The following is a 15,591-nucleotide window of genomic DNA, read 5'->3' on the forward strand; positions in this document are numbered from 1 at the left end:
CTTGTATTTGTTTTAAACATTTTTGATAACGATCAGTTAAATTAATTATTGATATTGTAAGTAGTAATATTGCTAAATCCTCAGAGAAATAAACACAGCCCGTATTCCGATTTTGTCTTTAAACAAACCATCAAGACTTCTGTCTTGTCTCGCTCTGTCCATCTGTCCGTCTTTTATCTCTTTCTCTCTCCTTTTCTTCCTCCCCAACCGGTCAAGACAGATGGCCGTCGTTCCTGTCTGTTATAGGGAAGGTTTTCAACGCCACCGTACTCTATGGAGGAATTGTTGGGTCTATGTAAATCATAAATAAGTCATAGAGGTTGGTCTATATCAAGTCTGTAAAGTGTCCTGAGATAACTTTTGTTATGATTTGGCACTATAAATACAATTGAAGTGAATTATGTTGTGATGTCACAACTATACTATGAAAGTGCACTACTTTGCTGTCGCAGTCATTGCCCGATGTAGATGACTCAGAAACGCTTACCAGAGCAGACTGGTCATTTTCAAGAGGGTGGCTTAAAGCTGAAGTAGGTGATCAAACTGTCAGACTCGACAGCGCTGATTATGCTACTGTATCGCCTATTTTCCGCATCAAACATATTTTAGTGTACTGTTTAGCTGAAAAATGAGAAAGTTTGCCCGGCCCGGTTTGCAGCACTTGGTCACAAATTGTCTCATTTTATGACCATTGACACTGCAGCAGAGACTGCCCAGCACTGATTAGCAGCACCAGGTGGAGACAGAGGAATATGATTTTGAGGTAAATCCAGGGGATCCCCCAAAGTCATTACAGTGCATCATCTGGCAACCATGAATGTATGTACAAGGTTTCATGTCAATCAATCCAATAGTTGTTACATATTTCAGTCTGGGGCACAAAGGGTTAGACCAACTAGCAGACTGAATGTGCCTGCGCTTGCAGCTTAAAAGCACAAAATTTGATTCATCCTTACAGGCATTATTTAAAGTCTGTCTTCCTGAGTCAAACAAGCCAGGTTTGTTTTAGAGTGAAAGGGTGAAATCTGTGGTTGCGTAAGAGGCCTGTACCCAGGGCGCAGTAGACATAACTGACAGCTAGGAACAGCTGGGGACAGCTCTCTTGTCTCTCAGTAGAGGTGAGAAGTGCTGCTATCTCCCCACCACTGCGTTCACATCAGCTGAGAGATAAAAGGATTACTTCTCTCCAGTGTCAAGAGGCAAGGATTGTGAAGAGTAACAGAGGAAGAAAGATTCAGTTTCACATCAGAAATAAGACGAAGGCTTGTTGGAGTAATATTGCTAATCGTCTTTCCCTCTGAGCAACTTTCATTTCTGCTTCTCCCCAGTATAAATTCCTTTCTTCTCTTTTCATCTCTTTACTGTCCTGCTAGATAGACTCTTAAAGAAATGACTCTTCAAGCTTTGTTTCCAATTGAAGGCATTAACTGCAGCACTTGATAAAGAATCCACTCCAAAGCTGCCAGTATTGTTTTTTCAGTAAACAACATTTGGGACTCATTATGTTTACAGTGAAGATAAATTCATCAACTTTTCTGCCACTCTTTGTAACTATGGGATTTATTTGGAAGTGGGAAAAAGATGTTTGCCTTCAGGCTACAACATTTAAAAGAATAAACAACACATCCCACATTATTTTAGTCTAATGCCAAATAGCATGCCGGGGGGAAAAGTGACAAATTAAGGAAACTGAAAGTATAATGGATGCAGACAATTACAAAATTGATATTGGTCCGTTGGTGTGTGAAAATCAGATTGCAGTAGATTAAGATGGCTGGCTGACTTCTCAAACATTTCAGTCTGTAGGAGTCCAGCACCATGGACAGTTCCCACCATAGACTAGTTCTTTGTCCATGAGTTTTTAAGTAAAAAGTTCAGTGCACTGGACTAAACCCCAATAGAACAGTTGGTACACACTAATACAGTTCTTTTTAAAATAGTAGGTCTAGTTTCACATTTTTATTTTGCCGACAAATCTCCCCAAAGATCAAAACCAACTATGAAAAAAACAAATCCTACTAACAAGAATTCTCTACAGGCTTTTCACACTACTTTCTCTAAACTTAACCCAGGGCTATACGATTCACACTGCATTTCTACTAGCCAGGTTGTTTGTTGTAACACGCAATGATCAAAATAGTGTTAACATTCCAGAAGGATGTTGCCGCTTGCTGTTACGTACTAACAGCAAAAGATGTGAGAGAGCGCCAGTGACAAAATAAGTATGATCGCATTGTTTTCTTGAGCCCCTCTTGATCTGAACTTCTGTGAGACGTCCTGTTTCTATTGCCTGTCCTGTCGCTCACTCACTGCCGGTGTGTGTGTGTGTGTGTGTATTTGTGTGTTACATACTTATATGTATGGCAGGACAGAGCTTTTTCGATGGTATGTAAAGTGACGGGACTGGCTCCTAATTTGTTAAACACATTAGAAGTCAGATAGCGCATGGGAAATAAAGCTGTTTTTCTGTTTGCTGTTCCACACATTCAGTGCATATTGAATTCAGTGTAGACAGAAAGTTTCAATGCAACACGATAGTTGTACACTCGCCTGCCCCATGCTAACAGGATAAAAAAAGAATACCCAAGTTCAGGTATCGGTATTGGGAAGGAACAACTTATCTAATTTCCTTTTTAATGAGTGTAATGTCTTTAATATTTAATTAACTACTAAATTAAACTAAAGAACAAAATGTAATTCAAGATAAAAAATCATGTTGATCAATAAGTCAATGAGAAAATGTGCCGTTTGTTTCTATGCTCTGTCTTTTTATCCGTGGCAGAGGAATTATGTGTTGATCTGTGCACTGCAGAGCCAGACCTTGAATTAAAAGACAAACTTGGAGGAGACTTCTAATAGGTAACGGCTGGTTACACTTAGAACGTCCTGTGGAGCTATTCCTGATTTATTTTATAAGAGAGTTGTCCTCCACTTCAGGGCATGAACCTTCAAGTGCCATAAGGCGATTAGATGTGATATAGGAACATATCAGAGGTCCTTTTCACTTTTTTGACTCCTCTACACCCACTCGCTGCCTCCAACATTCTGTTTATGGCATCCTGATTGAAGCAAAATTAAAGAAAATCATCAGAAATCTGACTCTCACAAGCCAAGAACTTCATGAGCCATACAATCTAGCACAAAGACAAGCTCTGCCCTCTGGTCAATCTCAGTCACCTTGCCCATTAGTTAGCACCTGCATTACCATGGCAACTGATAACCTGGACTTGCAGCATTGTATTTTGCAACTGTGCTGTATTTTCTGGTTCTCTCTGGTGAAATTTGGTTGGGGCTAAAACCTGAACATGATTACTTTTACCACTTCCATGCAAATCTGGCATTTCTTTCTTATTAAGCAGTTTTATTGAACAACCATTAAAAATAAATTGCTGTGAAAATTGAACTTAACCTTTAAAAAGGTTGACATTTAAGCTGCAAGCTCCAATAATTCTTTTGCATAGGCAACAAGAGGAGATTTATTAGAATAAGAAGGCCGCACAATCTCTGGTAATTGATAATACTAATTGCAGTATAAGCAATGCGTCCATGTTTGATTCACTAGTAAGCAACAACGGTGAAATCACATCCAAATAACTTGATTTACTCTATATTTCATTGCAATAAATGTGCCACAGGGCAATATAGAACTGGTTCTTCTTCAGGTTTACTGTTTAGCAGTAATTATAAATCAGAATTTGTGGAGGAACTGTCAAATATGAACACAGAAGTTAGTTAAAGGGGAACTGCATCACATTCACACCTCAAAGTGAGAGCTACATGGAACTAATATGATTACATGCTGTCTTGTTTTTCAATTATTGTGTATAAATGTACGACCGTCTCCCTTAATAGTGAGATTTTATAATCAAATGCAATTTGTATGAGGACATATTTCTTATTCTGACTCCATGTAGCTTAAACCTAACAAGGCACCAGTGCAGCTCTGTAATCCCGAGAACATGCTGAGGCTTAAAGGAGATGAGACTACAATAAACAAATGGGGGAAGAAAACATAGCATCTCTCTGCAGCTTTGAAGTGGGAATCGGATCAAATCCCCATACGAAGCAAATTGCCTGTCTTTCCCACCAACTAAAAAGGGATAAAAAAAAACTGTCTTCTGCTAAAAATAACAATCACTCCCTGTCTCTCTCTTTGTATCCTCCATGGGAAGACAAACACAGAGCACCTTCATGTTTCTATACTCAACAAACTCCTGGCCTCTCAACTCTCTCTGTTTAGTAGGTTTGTGCAGTCACATGTAGGGTAACGTTCAAAAACTTTGGTTTAAGTGTGTTTCTAAATGTATGCTCACACGTTCACATGTTCATTATATAGGAAGCGAATCAAGGAGATCTGTTCCCTTAAAAACTGAACCCTTCAACAAGAAACCATTCAGAAGAGAATGTGATGATAAAGAAATTATTTATGTCACACAGCTCAGTGCCCCAATGTGCAATTACATAATATGTCAATACAACAAAAGAGCAGATTAAGCACCAAACTTTATGAGTTTTGTACTTCTTCCTCCATTAGAAGTAAATGCAGCAGGCAAATATAGCCGATGAAGGCCTCTGCTTTGCACGAATAGGCCTAATGTATATCAGGGCCACAGACAGTGTTATACGAGACGTTACATAAGGATATAAACCAACTCCTCATCCACCCACAAACTCATCCAACCCACTCACAAACGGCTATACAATGGTTGGTTACTTTAGTTTAACACCCAAACACAAAAATTGGCAGCTCATATGACTGTAAGTATTGTTGCACTTAAACTTGTAACAGTAACAGTGTTAACTTTGGAACTTTAAAAAAAGTAATTTTTCAATTATTGTTTGAGGAGATGGGTGGAGGAACGATAAAAGGGTTTTCACTTAGCTCAGAAATATTGGTGAAGGAACTGTTGCCCTCAAAATGACCACAGAGGATAGTGAAAGGGGAAGTGCATCACATTTACACCTCAAAGTCTGTTAGGGGTCTTGGGGAATACTACTGTATGTGTAAAAATGTTGTATGATGGTGTGCCTTTTGTGGCTCCAGAGGAAGCAGCAGGGCTCTAAAAATGCCTCATCGTCATCTCTCCTTGAGGCTATAGCGGTTTGAGGCTACATTTGCGGCTATTAGCACAACTGAATCTCCAACCAAATGCCGGTAGTGGCGTTGCATTGTGGGTAATGTATACTCTGTGGTTCTGCTGCAGCGAATTTTACTCTCAAACTGTCCACTATGAGTCTGACAATGTTACAGGAGTAAAACGCTAGATCAGCAGTGCTCTAAATACCCCACAGAGACATTGCCAACAAAAACTTAATATAATGAACAGAAAGAGTAGGGTCGTTGCCATCATGTACATATGTTGTTATATTGGACTGGAAAAATACATTACTGCTATTTAGTGTTGGGGATTAAAACAACAAAAAAATGAACATCTGTCTGCCACAAAGCTTTGCATTTAAACTATTTATTAAAATAGATTTTTTGAGATTCAATATTTACCATCACATAACATAACACAACATAATACTGCAATAATCAAGTTTATCGATATTTTTCTATATTTTCTGTACAGAACAAGGGCTTCACTCTCACAAACCGTTCCCCAACTCGTCAAATACCAACTCTTTCTCGCGGCCTTTGGCGTGTGATACCGACGCACAAAGCATTCAAACGCACGAACATGCACACAGGCGGACCGCCCATATTATGGACAGGACTCCTCTATATCTTTGCATGGCAAATATTGTTGGCTGCTTTATTAATGCTCTGAAGCTCGAGTACAACCCCTTTAACTTGATGTGTTAGAAAAAATACAATGACCAAGTAATAAGAACTGGTTACTGCAAAAATTATGCAGGAAAAGCCTAGTGATTAAAAGTTGTAGTTCAGTGAAAACTGAAGGCTGTTACTGGAGCTGACGTGAGCCTGTACATGAGGTCACTGTAGAGCCAGAGGGAAGCTATTATCTCTTTTTCCAGTTTGGGTCTTTGAGTGTTGCTCTGAATGGTCGCCTGTCTCCGTCTCTGAGACACCCGAGTTTGATCATTAGAAAGATGGACAAGTTCTTTCCTGCCTACCCATGTGGGACCACAAAAGTGGCACATGAGAGACAAGTTATTAACCAGGGAGACTAGAAAACTAAAGCATGTCAAACTAATTTAAGAAATCAATATCCAATCTTTTGAGACTTCTAACAGGAAATACTCATTTCTTGGGGCATATAAAGACACTGAATTTTATTTTAAAAAATCCCATTATTACATATGACCCTGTTTAACAAAAAAGGTACTGACAGAGTTTTTGCATGTTTGTGGGCGATTTGTTGGTTTGCTTGTTTGTTTTTAGTTGCATTGATTTAAACTCACCCGAAAGTCAATGCCCACAGTGGAGATGAAGCTGCCAGCCAGGAAAGCTCCATCTTTAAAACGGACCAATAGACATGTTTTACCCACACCAGAGTCTCCGATGAGCATCACCTGCACAGGAATACAAGAGGGAAAAACTCAGAGAGGAACGACCGGAGGGCTAAAATAAGATGCCCAAAAAAACAAGCGATGGATAAAAACTTCCGACTGTCTGACTGGTCGATAGAGCTAAAAGTTAGACAAAAGTGAGATAACTAGAAAAAAACAGAAACACATGTAGGAGCATAAAGAAGAGGGAGCTTTTTCTCATATATTTAATTTTATATTAGTGTCTGGCTGTTTGTCCTTAAAAAAAACCAGGACATTTGAATCATTCAGCTAAATTAGTCCTGGTATTCTGGTGCCTGGTCAGTGAAGAGGGTGTATGTGAATGAGTGTGTGAGTTGGACTGCTCATTGCAGCCACCAGTCGATGTCCTTAGATCATGTCAGTAATTGTGTGAATGCATACAACCATCATAAATGCACATCCATGCATGTGTTCACACAGAAAAAAAAGACAACCTTGGGTGGGCTTCTTTCCTTCTATATTTATTCAGAGCTGTGACGAAGTTAAAGGTTTGATGTGATTACTGTGATCAGGTTAGCGGAAGGACTTTAAAGCCCTAGACTATGGAAATCTAAAGCTCCTCTTGGGTGCATAGAGGAAGCAGAAAGGAGATGTGAGACAGAGGAAGAAGAATGAAGGGATGTAACAGGGTCAGATGTGGCAAATAGTAAAACTGTATGAAGGAAGATCTCACCCTTTGTTTCCCTACTTCAACTTTATTTCTTTTTTCATCTCTTTATCTGTTATTCTTCTTTCCTTTCATGTCTTCTCCATAACACATCATTACATTAGCTAAACGTGTGCAGGAGGAGGAATCTGGTCTTTTCCTGCCCTTAGGTTTTTATAAATAAAATGCAATCAATGTCCTCACTGACTGAATGCAGATAGGGATCAGAGGTAGCAATAAATGCTGAAACATGGGACGATGAAATCAGAAACAGGGATGCATACGGTGTAGGTTCTCCTCAGCAAAGCTCCACTTTTAATAAGGCGCCCTAAAAGCTACAGGTGGGATAGTTTTGATATGGCCTTGAAACATCGAGCTTGACATTACAGCTAGATGGAGAAGAATTCCAGGAGGTCATTATTGGATTTCTGCCTAAACATGGAGCTGCTACTTGTCAGATCATGTAGATAAATTAAGCAACGGTGGGTATATGATAGCATATCTTGCTTCGGCCAAGGTTGAATCTGGAGAAAGTGTTATTTTCCCCACACCCAATAAATAACAATGAATTAAACTACAGACCATCATCACCTCCCTCTACTTCTGCCTTTGTGACTACATCTTGCATGGTTGCACAGTCAGACAGACATAACACCTGTCAAAATACTCAAAACCGCCTCTGTGGTAGTTCCCTCTACAATAGAACCACAGAACCACATTTTGACATGACACAGATTCACATGGTGAAAACAATACCAGTGTTGCTGTCGCGGCTGGTAATGAGAATATCTACCGTGTACAGTGGCTTGGATGGAACAATCACTAAAATTGTTCTGCAAGAAGAGTAACAAAACAAGCCATCATGCACTGGTATCAAACAGTTGCTCCAAAACACGGAGTAGGTTGCACCATTTCCTTGAAGCAATGTTGGGTGCTCAGAACACCTGTGGGTGTGAATCTGTGTTTGAGTTTTGGTGAGGTGACAGTTCTCTACTCACATTAAGGTTAGAGTAAAGCACACAGATCACTCACTGTAAATGCAAACCCCGCAATAGGGTATGTGCTGCGCGGACAAACATGCATCAGACCAGCTGCCCACTGATTTGTTCTGGCTGTTGCGCGGCGGTGTGCACTCTTCCAGGTTATCGATCGTCTATTGACACAGCTGGTGCCAGGAGCTCGTTGCCGTTTAGAGAATAAAGGTGGTTGTAAAACGAAAGACAGCGAAAGCGAAACAGGACAACGACACTGGCAAGATAGAACAGATTTACTGCTGAGTGTATTTATCTCCTCTACATCCTCGTCGGAGAGGGAAACAAACCCCTCCAAAAGTGTCCATATGATGAGTTACTCTGTGTAGTTCATGGCGTTCTACATCATTCTGTAGCTTGCCTTTATGATTTCTCTGATATTTTGGGGGTGAAAATGATACAAATTAAAGCCTACTTTTATGTGAGTTGCAGTTTGATATCATGCATCAACTGAACAACATCTTACCTTGAAAGCGATGTCATAAAACTCGCTGCTGTTACTGATGGAAGGTCTGCTGGGATGCACCACGCCGTTCAACTGCACGATGCCCGGGCTGCTCTTTGCAGCTTTCCCGGTCCCTTTTCCGGCGGGGCTGCCTGCAGACGGGCTGCTGGTCGCGGCTTTGCCTTTGGCAGCCTTCTTGCGAGACATTTCTCAGGATTTCAAAAACTATAGCCTACCTCTTGTGAATCTTAACTTAAGCAAACAAATCTTCCGGGGGCTAAAAAGTTCCGTAGGGAGTGAAGAACTTGAATTAGCAGATTGTTTTTTCTTCACCTGTGCGTTGAACGCATGTTGCTCGACACCTTCTCCACTCAAAGTGAAATTGTACCGAAATGCAAACCCGTCCTCGCCTCCGTTGTTGTTCGGCCGCTTCCTGCTGCTGACAGCTTGCTCTATTCAGGACAACAACCTCGGCACTGCGCGGTGGAGCGGCAGCAATTAGATGTGATGTGGCGGAACACTCCACCTTGAGCGCACAGCAACCCGGACACAGGGGCGCTGCACTTTGCACTGCGTCCCTCAGCCCTTCATCCTCACATTATAAACTCACCGTAGCCCTCACAGACGGATTGTTAGCCTGTGGGTCTATTGTAGAGACTTTGCCGACTTTTAACACGGGACTTATCTGTTGGCAAGGTAATTGACCCGTAGAGGGACTATCACTTATGTTTATGAGGTCGATAGATGCCGCTGAAAAACAGCTGCGTTTACAATATATCATTATGTTAGACTGTAAAAAAAAATATATATTTTATTTTATTCTCCATGGATGTTTTCTTGCAATCATCTTGTTTATGTCATTGTGTTCTAAACCTTCAAAATAAGGTGCATAATGATAAACAACCTCTCCTTTAATATTACCCGCACGCTACCTAGTGCATAGTATTTTGTCAAAGTGACTATGTGAATATTTGAATGTATCATTTTGATTGCCTATAGCCTACATTTCAACATGGTGTTTGATACGTAGCCAACTGTTCTCTTCCTTTCATTATAGTAACTCATTAGCCTGTTGTGGGTTTTTACCTCACATGTATTTTATTTATTAATTTACTTCTCTGTCTGATCTTCTTTTACTTTTCTTTAGTGCAGGTAAAACATAATCACATAAAACACACGAATAAACCAGATGTAACTGTTGCGCATAATCAAGAGGACACGGCCTATTTAATTTATCTAATTCATAAAGGCTTTCTTTTCTTAGATGGTGTTATCCATGTGTGAGGCACAGCTGGAGGCCAGGGCTAATTAGAAGAAGGTAAACTTTCAGTAACCTATAATAAGAGGTGCCATATACAGTAATGAGTTGGTCGTAATAACAAATTGCCATATAGATGGAATTATGTAAACCATCAAAGCAATCTGTTTCTATTAGCATGAACATAATGTATATAATGTGGAGAAAATAAATGGTGGAAGTGGAAACAACTAGCAGTCACCTGTTGAACGTGCTGGAGATGTGATTTCAATCCTACACCACAAGAGGGCGATATAGTTTTAGGTATTTTTTATTGTCGTGCACCATTACAAGAAGCAGTCTTGTATATAGTATAAGCAACCAGTTGAATTACCTGTATAGGGCTCCAATCTAAGGATATAATAGAAAATGACAGATAAAATAGGGTAGAATAATAGAGTAAATGTTCAAGGGAGGGTCTTATTGTAGCCCCTAAAATATCTAAAACTAATTATTATAAAACTATTAGGGCTAAATCAGAAAAGACAACTGAATTAGATCACTGTTTTATACAGAAAATAAACTGTCTAGTGTAGAGGAGGCTAGCTGCAGTCCACAAAATATGTCACATACCCGGTTAAATGAGATGCATTTCACACAATTAGAATTGATTTGATATACTTCGTTCAGCTTCCTCCAGCCTCCATCAACAAGCTGGATGTGATTAGAGCAAAACAGTCCAAAATATGCTGGCCTCTCAGTGACACTTACCCACACACGTTAAAATTCACAAAGAAATTCAAACGTCTCTATAACATGGAGGATGTCATTCTTTAGCTGGGTCCACATATTGTCTATATTTGCAACAAAGAACAGCAGCATATCCTGCTTAGACCCTGATCCTATGTGGCCAGTACCGAGATGCTGTTATTTTCCTCCCTCTGTAATCTAGTTTGTTATGCAATATAAAATTTGTGTATGATACAACATGCCTTTCTGATCAACGACCAGGCTGTCCGGGCTCATTAGAATATGCTCAAAGATCATTGCCCAGAGACCTTGTTTGCTCCCCATAGCAAGAGACTGCAGTGAGCTTGTATTACATCTGACCTTTACAATGTGGAGCGTGAATAATACCAGGCTCAAAGAGGCAGCTCCATTTAATATGTTAAACAGATTGAAAGCTAATCCAGAATGAAACACCAGAGCAATAAACAGAGTTTGAGTCATGTAAAAGGGAGTTTCTGAGTAGTGGATGATATTTGACATCATGTCACGTCTCTTTCTGGATTTGGCGCCTTATGCTTTTGTGGTAAATATTCATTGTGGTAAACGTTTGATGTAAAACATTTTTTTTTAGCTTAATCTAACATTAAAGCAACATGCATATGCTTTTCCTCTCTGGTTATCCAGCTGCCTAACATTACAGATGGCACAGCGAGCATAGAGATACAGTATGACCATGTACACTTTTTGGGGACATTACACACACACACACACACACACACACACACACACACACACACACACACACACACACACACACACACACACACACACACACACACACACACACACACACACACAAAAGGAGCATCACAGTAAAAAACACCAAAAAAAGAATAATATTTAAAAAAGAAGATAAACAATAGAAAATTGAGGAAAAATGGACGACGCTTCTCACTGTAGCGTTGTATTATTGTTACATCAAAGACTGAAAAAAAAAACCTGTTTAACATGCTCATACAGACATATACCTATGCATATAGACACATTTACACCCAAATATGTATTCATCACAAAAACACATCCCATCACAGGATCTCACATATTTGACCCCAGAGCTCAGAAGTTCAGAGTTTCTGAGCAGTTCTGGTTGTAAATACACAGACAGCTGTAGCCTCTGATTTCTGTCCCTAAATCTGCTATCTGTCAGCATTTTTCACACTCCACCCAACTCAGCTCAGAGTAGGGAGTGGAGTGTCATTGGTTTGGGGGAACACAAACCCCAAAATCCACCACTGACCCCCCTTGTGCAACTCCACTCGACAGCTGAGATTTGTTCTACCCCTAAAGCAGCTGTCTACTGTGGCAACAGCTGGGCATTTTGGAGGGAAGAAGGGACGTGGACAGAGAGAGAGCCGTTGGAATTCATCCCCGGTTTCAGAGAAATTAACAGCCTTGTCAAGATGGGTTAAATATGCCTGATGCCTGTACTGTATATTGCAGGGTTGTAATGTGTACTTATAGGCTATACCATGCTTGTGTGTCTGTGCCAACAAGCATATGGTAGCACTAGCACATAAAACGGTCTATGAATACAAACTGTGGAGGCAGTTGAGAGAAATCTAATCAAGAAAATGTACGTTTTCTTTGCTAAAACTAACAAATTAAAGCTGTTTTTTTCCACAGTGCTTTGCACTGTAAATCAACTGTGTTATTCAGCTGTGAAGAATGCATCAAATCCCAACATTTCAACATGTTAATTAGGAGCAAATTACCGCACTCTTTCCAGTGTGCAAGCCTCATAAGAGCTCCATCTCATGACAATAAGTCAAACAGCCCGAAAAGTATGGGTGAGTCTAAGTACAATGTACCTCATCAGGTGCTTAAACATTGTGACTGGGAATAAGTGTGTGGATGTGTGTGTGTGTGTGTGCGTGTGTGTGTGTGTGTGTGTGTGTGTGTGTGTGTACCCAATGCACTGAGGTCATAATGCCCTCAGGGTCACGTCAATCTGCAGGCGCACCCAAAGGCCAGGCATTTGTCAGTTTACCCAGGGTCAGGTGCCCTGAATGTGGGCTGGGTGGCGTGCAGCAGGCTGGCCAGTCGCTCAACCAAAGTCACAGCAACTGTTGGTCTGTTGGCCGCTCTTTCTCTCAGCTGCCTACGGCCGGAGTGCGGTGAGGAGGGGCAGGGGGCATCCTGCCAGCCGGCATCCTTGTTTGTCAGGCCTTGGCAAGAGCAACCATCAGTGGACTGGTACTGCCTGGCACTTATTCACTGCCCGAGGCATCTTAACTGAGAGAAGCTGTGTGAGTGTGAGTGTGTGTGTGTGTGTGTGTGTGTGTTTGTGAGGAAAATGGGTGGCAGGAGTGCTGCTTGTTAATGTGTGTTGCAAAAAGGTTATACCATAAAGTTAGTTACATGTTTTAATGAATTAGAACGCATAGAGTGTATGTATTTACAATATTACTCACCATGTGTTTATCTTGGCCTAAAATAAATTATTTGTGGGCAGCAGTTATTGGAATTGAGGTATCTATAGTTTCCACTTTACTTCCACAACCCTAATTATGAAAAACCCTACCTTTGAATCCACAGTTATCGTACATTAATGAAAAATATAATGCTTATCCAGACTGTTATCAGTTAATGAGAGAGACAGCATTACATATTGACTATGCCAAAATGTCAAACACAATTGGACCGTTAATTACTTTAACAACTGAATGGTGTTTAAGCAGTACATTGGTCTCAACCTTTTTTTCCAATGGCCCCTTAAAGAAGCTATAGATTATATCTTTCTAGCAAAACAAGTGATATGAAAATGTGAAAATACTTAACACAATCAATGAGATAAATTATTTGTGTCGCAGAAGTAATTGTTTCATCTTTCATCAAGACTTCACAACCACTCAGATTTATCTTGTTACCCAATGGAGAGGTCTCATCCCTAAGGTTGGGCACCACTGTTGTAGTAATGATGTTGAACTAGATAAGAGATCATACAGTTTTTTACAAGGTATATTTATATAAAGTCATTTAATTTCAGTTACAGTTTTAGTGCAGTTTCATTGCTGCTGTATAAGTGTACTGTACCAATTCAAACTTTTGTTTTGTTGGTTTGAGTTTTTATTTGATATATTTGTTAACTTTTCCCTGCTTCCGAATTCCCTCCTGAGAGACAAAGGCTGATGCATTGATTATCATAGTAAAATAACTGTAGTGTGAAGGCAAGGTTTTAATACCTCTATACACTGCAGTGTATACATGAGTATAAGTGAAAATGGAGAGAAATGAGCCTTTGCAAAAACAATGTGTTCTGGTGGCTTGAAATTACTTTGGCATGATCCTTTCACTCAATCTTGCCATATTTTAATGTGCTAAACCAATGAAGCCAAGCCCTGACTTCAAATCTGTCATCGTACATTTTTTTTTATTCTCTTTCCTCTACGTCGTAAAAAAGGTGACACTGTTAATTATTACCTTTCCGAAGACGTCATAACAGCATCTCAGTGTCACACTTGCAGTGGTCACCTCTGTTTTTACACTGTTTTCACAGCCACTGTTTTTTTTTTTCATTTTTAATTTCGCTGTAACCCAGCAGGGGGTCTGTATTAGTAAGGCCTCAGAGAGCCGTAGCAGGGTTTAATCTTAAGTGTTGAAAATAATACATGCCCAACCCTCCCCGGACCCTTTAAAAGATCCAGACATAAGAGTCTCAGCCAGGGTACCAGGATGGAAAAACTGTATGAGGGTAATAATCACTACCAGGGGCCCAATTTTCCCCAATATCTGCTCTTTATTTCAGTCCCCTTTTTTATTTGGATATAGGCCCTTTAAGTTAAATTTAATTTGAATCTGCTCTGCATTTCTACAGATTGATTTAAGGTGCAAGAAACTTTTGTTTCCACTTGCAAAGATGCCAGTCATCTTAAGAAAATGAGGTACCGGGTGCATTCACAAGTGATGGGTGTGTTACCCAAGACCCAACCATAAATCCTCGCTAATCCAGGGTGCTTCCTGCAAGCGTGAGTGTCATGGTGTATTCTGCTTCTGTGGTGATCAGATTTATGACCTCACACATGCTGTCAAAGAGGAAGCATTTGGCTTTAAGGGCACTGACATACCAAAACATGCACAGAGTAAGCACAGGAGTGATTTCACACACCGATCATGAGATTCAATGGCCTAATCTTAAATTGGATCGAGTTGGAGGAAAAAGTAAAGGAGCGTAAAGCAGAGAAAAAGCAGATTCACTACAAGGCGTGCCTAAATTGCCCACTGCCATTTCAATCCTCTCTCTGCTCTCTGACGCAGAACAGATTGAGTTTTAGGTGGCCATAATTTCTCACAGCTTAGAGGAGGCCAGAATAAAACATGACTCACTGTCCACTTTCTCTCTCGTGCTGCAGGTCCAGAGGTGGGCACTACTGTACATGTCTGAACTCAGCTGGAACCGTGCAATAAAAGGCGATGACACACACACATATACACACATTCACACACTCACATTACATACAAGCTGCGGCAGAGAGTGGGCACACAAGCACCAACTGGAGAGAGCCATGGTGAGCGGGAAAAGGTGTGAGCAGGAAAAGTGGTGTGTGTGGGTGAGTGTGAATATGCAAGAGTGTGCGTGTGTATTTGTAGAGATTTTGCAGTTGTGACAGCTGGGATGAAGGAGTGGAGGCGGCGTGTGTGATTGGAGGAGGTGCCAACAGAGCAAGTGTCTCTTTATTTTCATCACACACAAGTGTGTCTGTGTGTGGATATATTCCTGAACACTATGTACATCTGTGTTTGTGCCTGTTAATTTAGTCTGTATGTACAGAACAGTCTGATCTTGTTTGATATGAGTGCATGGAGCAGTCATATAAATGTGTACAGCATGCAAATAAGCCTCATATTTACATGATACATCCATGTTTTCTTGTAATTGCGACTGTTTGTGCACTTAAAAGGTCAACTCCCCAAATTCCAAAGAAAAATAATCCAAATATACAATGCAGTT

At 40.4% G+C, this 15,591-nt stretch overlaps 1 protein-coding gene across 1 annotated transcript in view; it reads right to left on the reverse strand.

Annotated features, from left to right (window-relative positions):
• The window catches only part of LOC310960235 (ras-related protein Rab-26-like), a gene marked incomplete at both ends in the record, with an annotated part of 47,732 nt that extends 38,908 nt beyond the window's left edge, over positions 1–8,824 (reverse strand). Inside the window, 2 exons of the mRNA XM_083931865.1 lie at positions 6,367–6,477; positions 8,639–8,824. Of these exons, the coding sequence (XP_083787991.1) occupies positions 6,367–6,477; positions 8,639–8,824 (297 nt within the window). The remainder of the gene's footprint in view (positions 1–6,366; positions 6,478–8,638) is intronic.
• Between the last annotated feature and the right edge of the window lie 6,767 nt (positions 8,825–15,591).

Source organism: Echiichthys vipera (assembly GCF_963691815.1).
Source record: "Echiichthys vipera genome assembly, chromosome: 17".
Taxonomy (NCBI): domain Eukaryota; kingdom Metazoa; phylum Chordata; class Actinopteri; order Perciformes; family Trachinidae; genus Echiichthys; species Echiichthys vipera.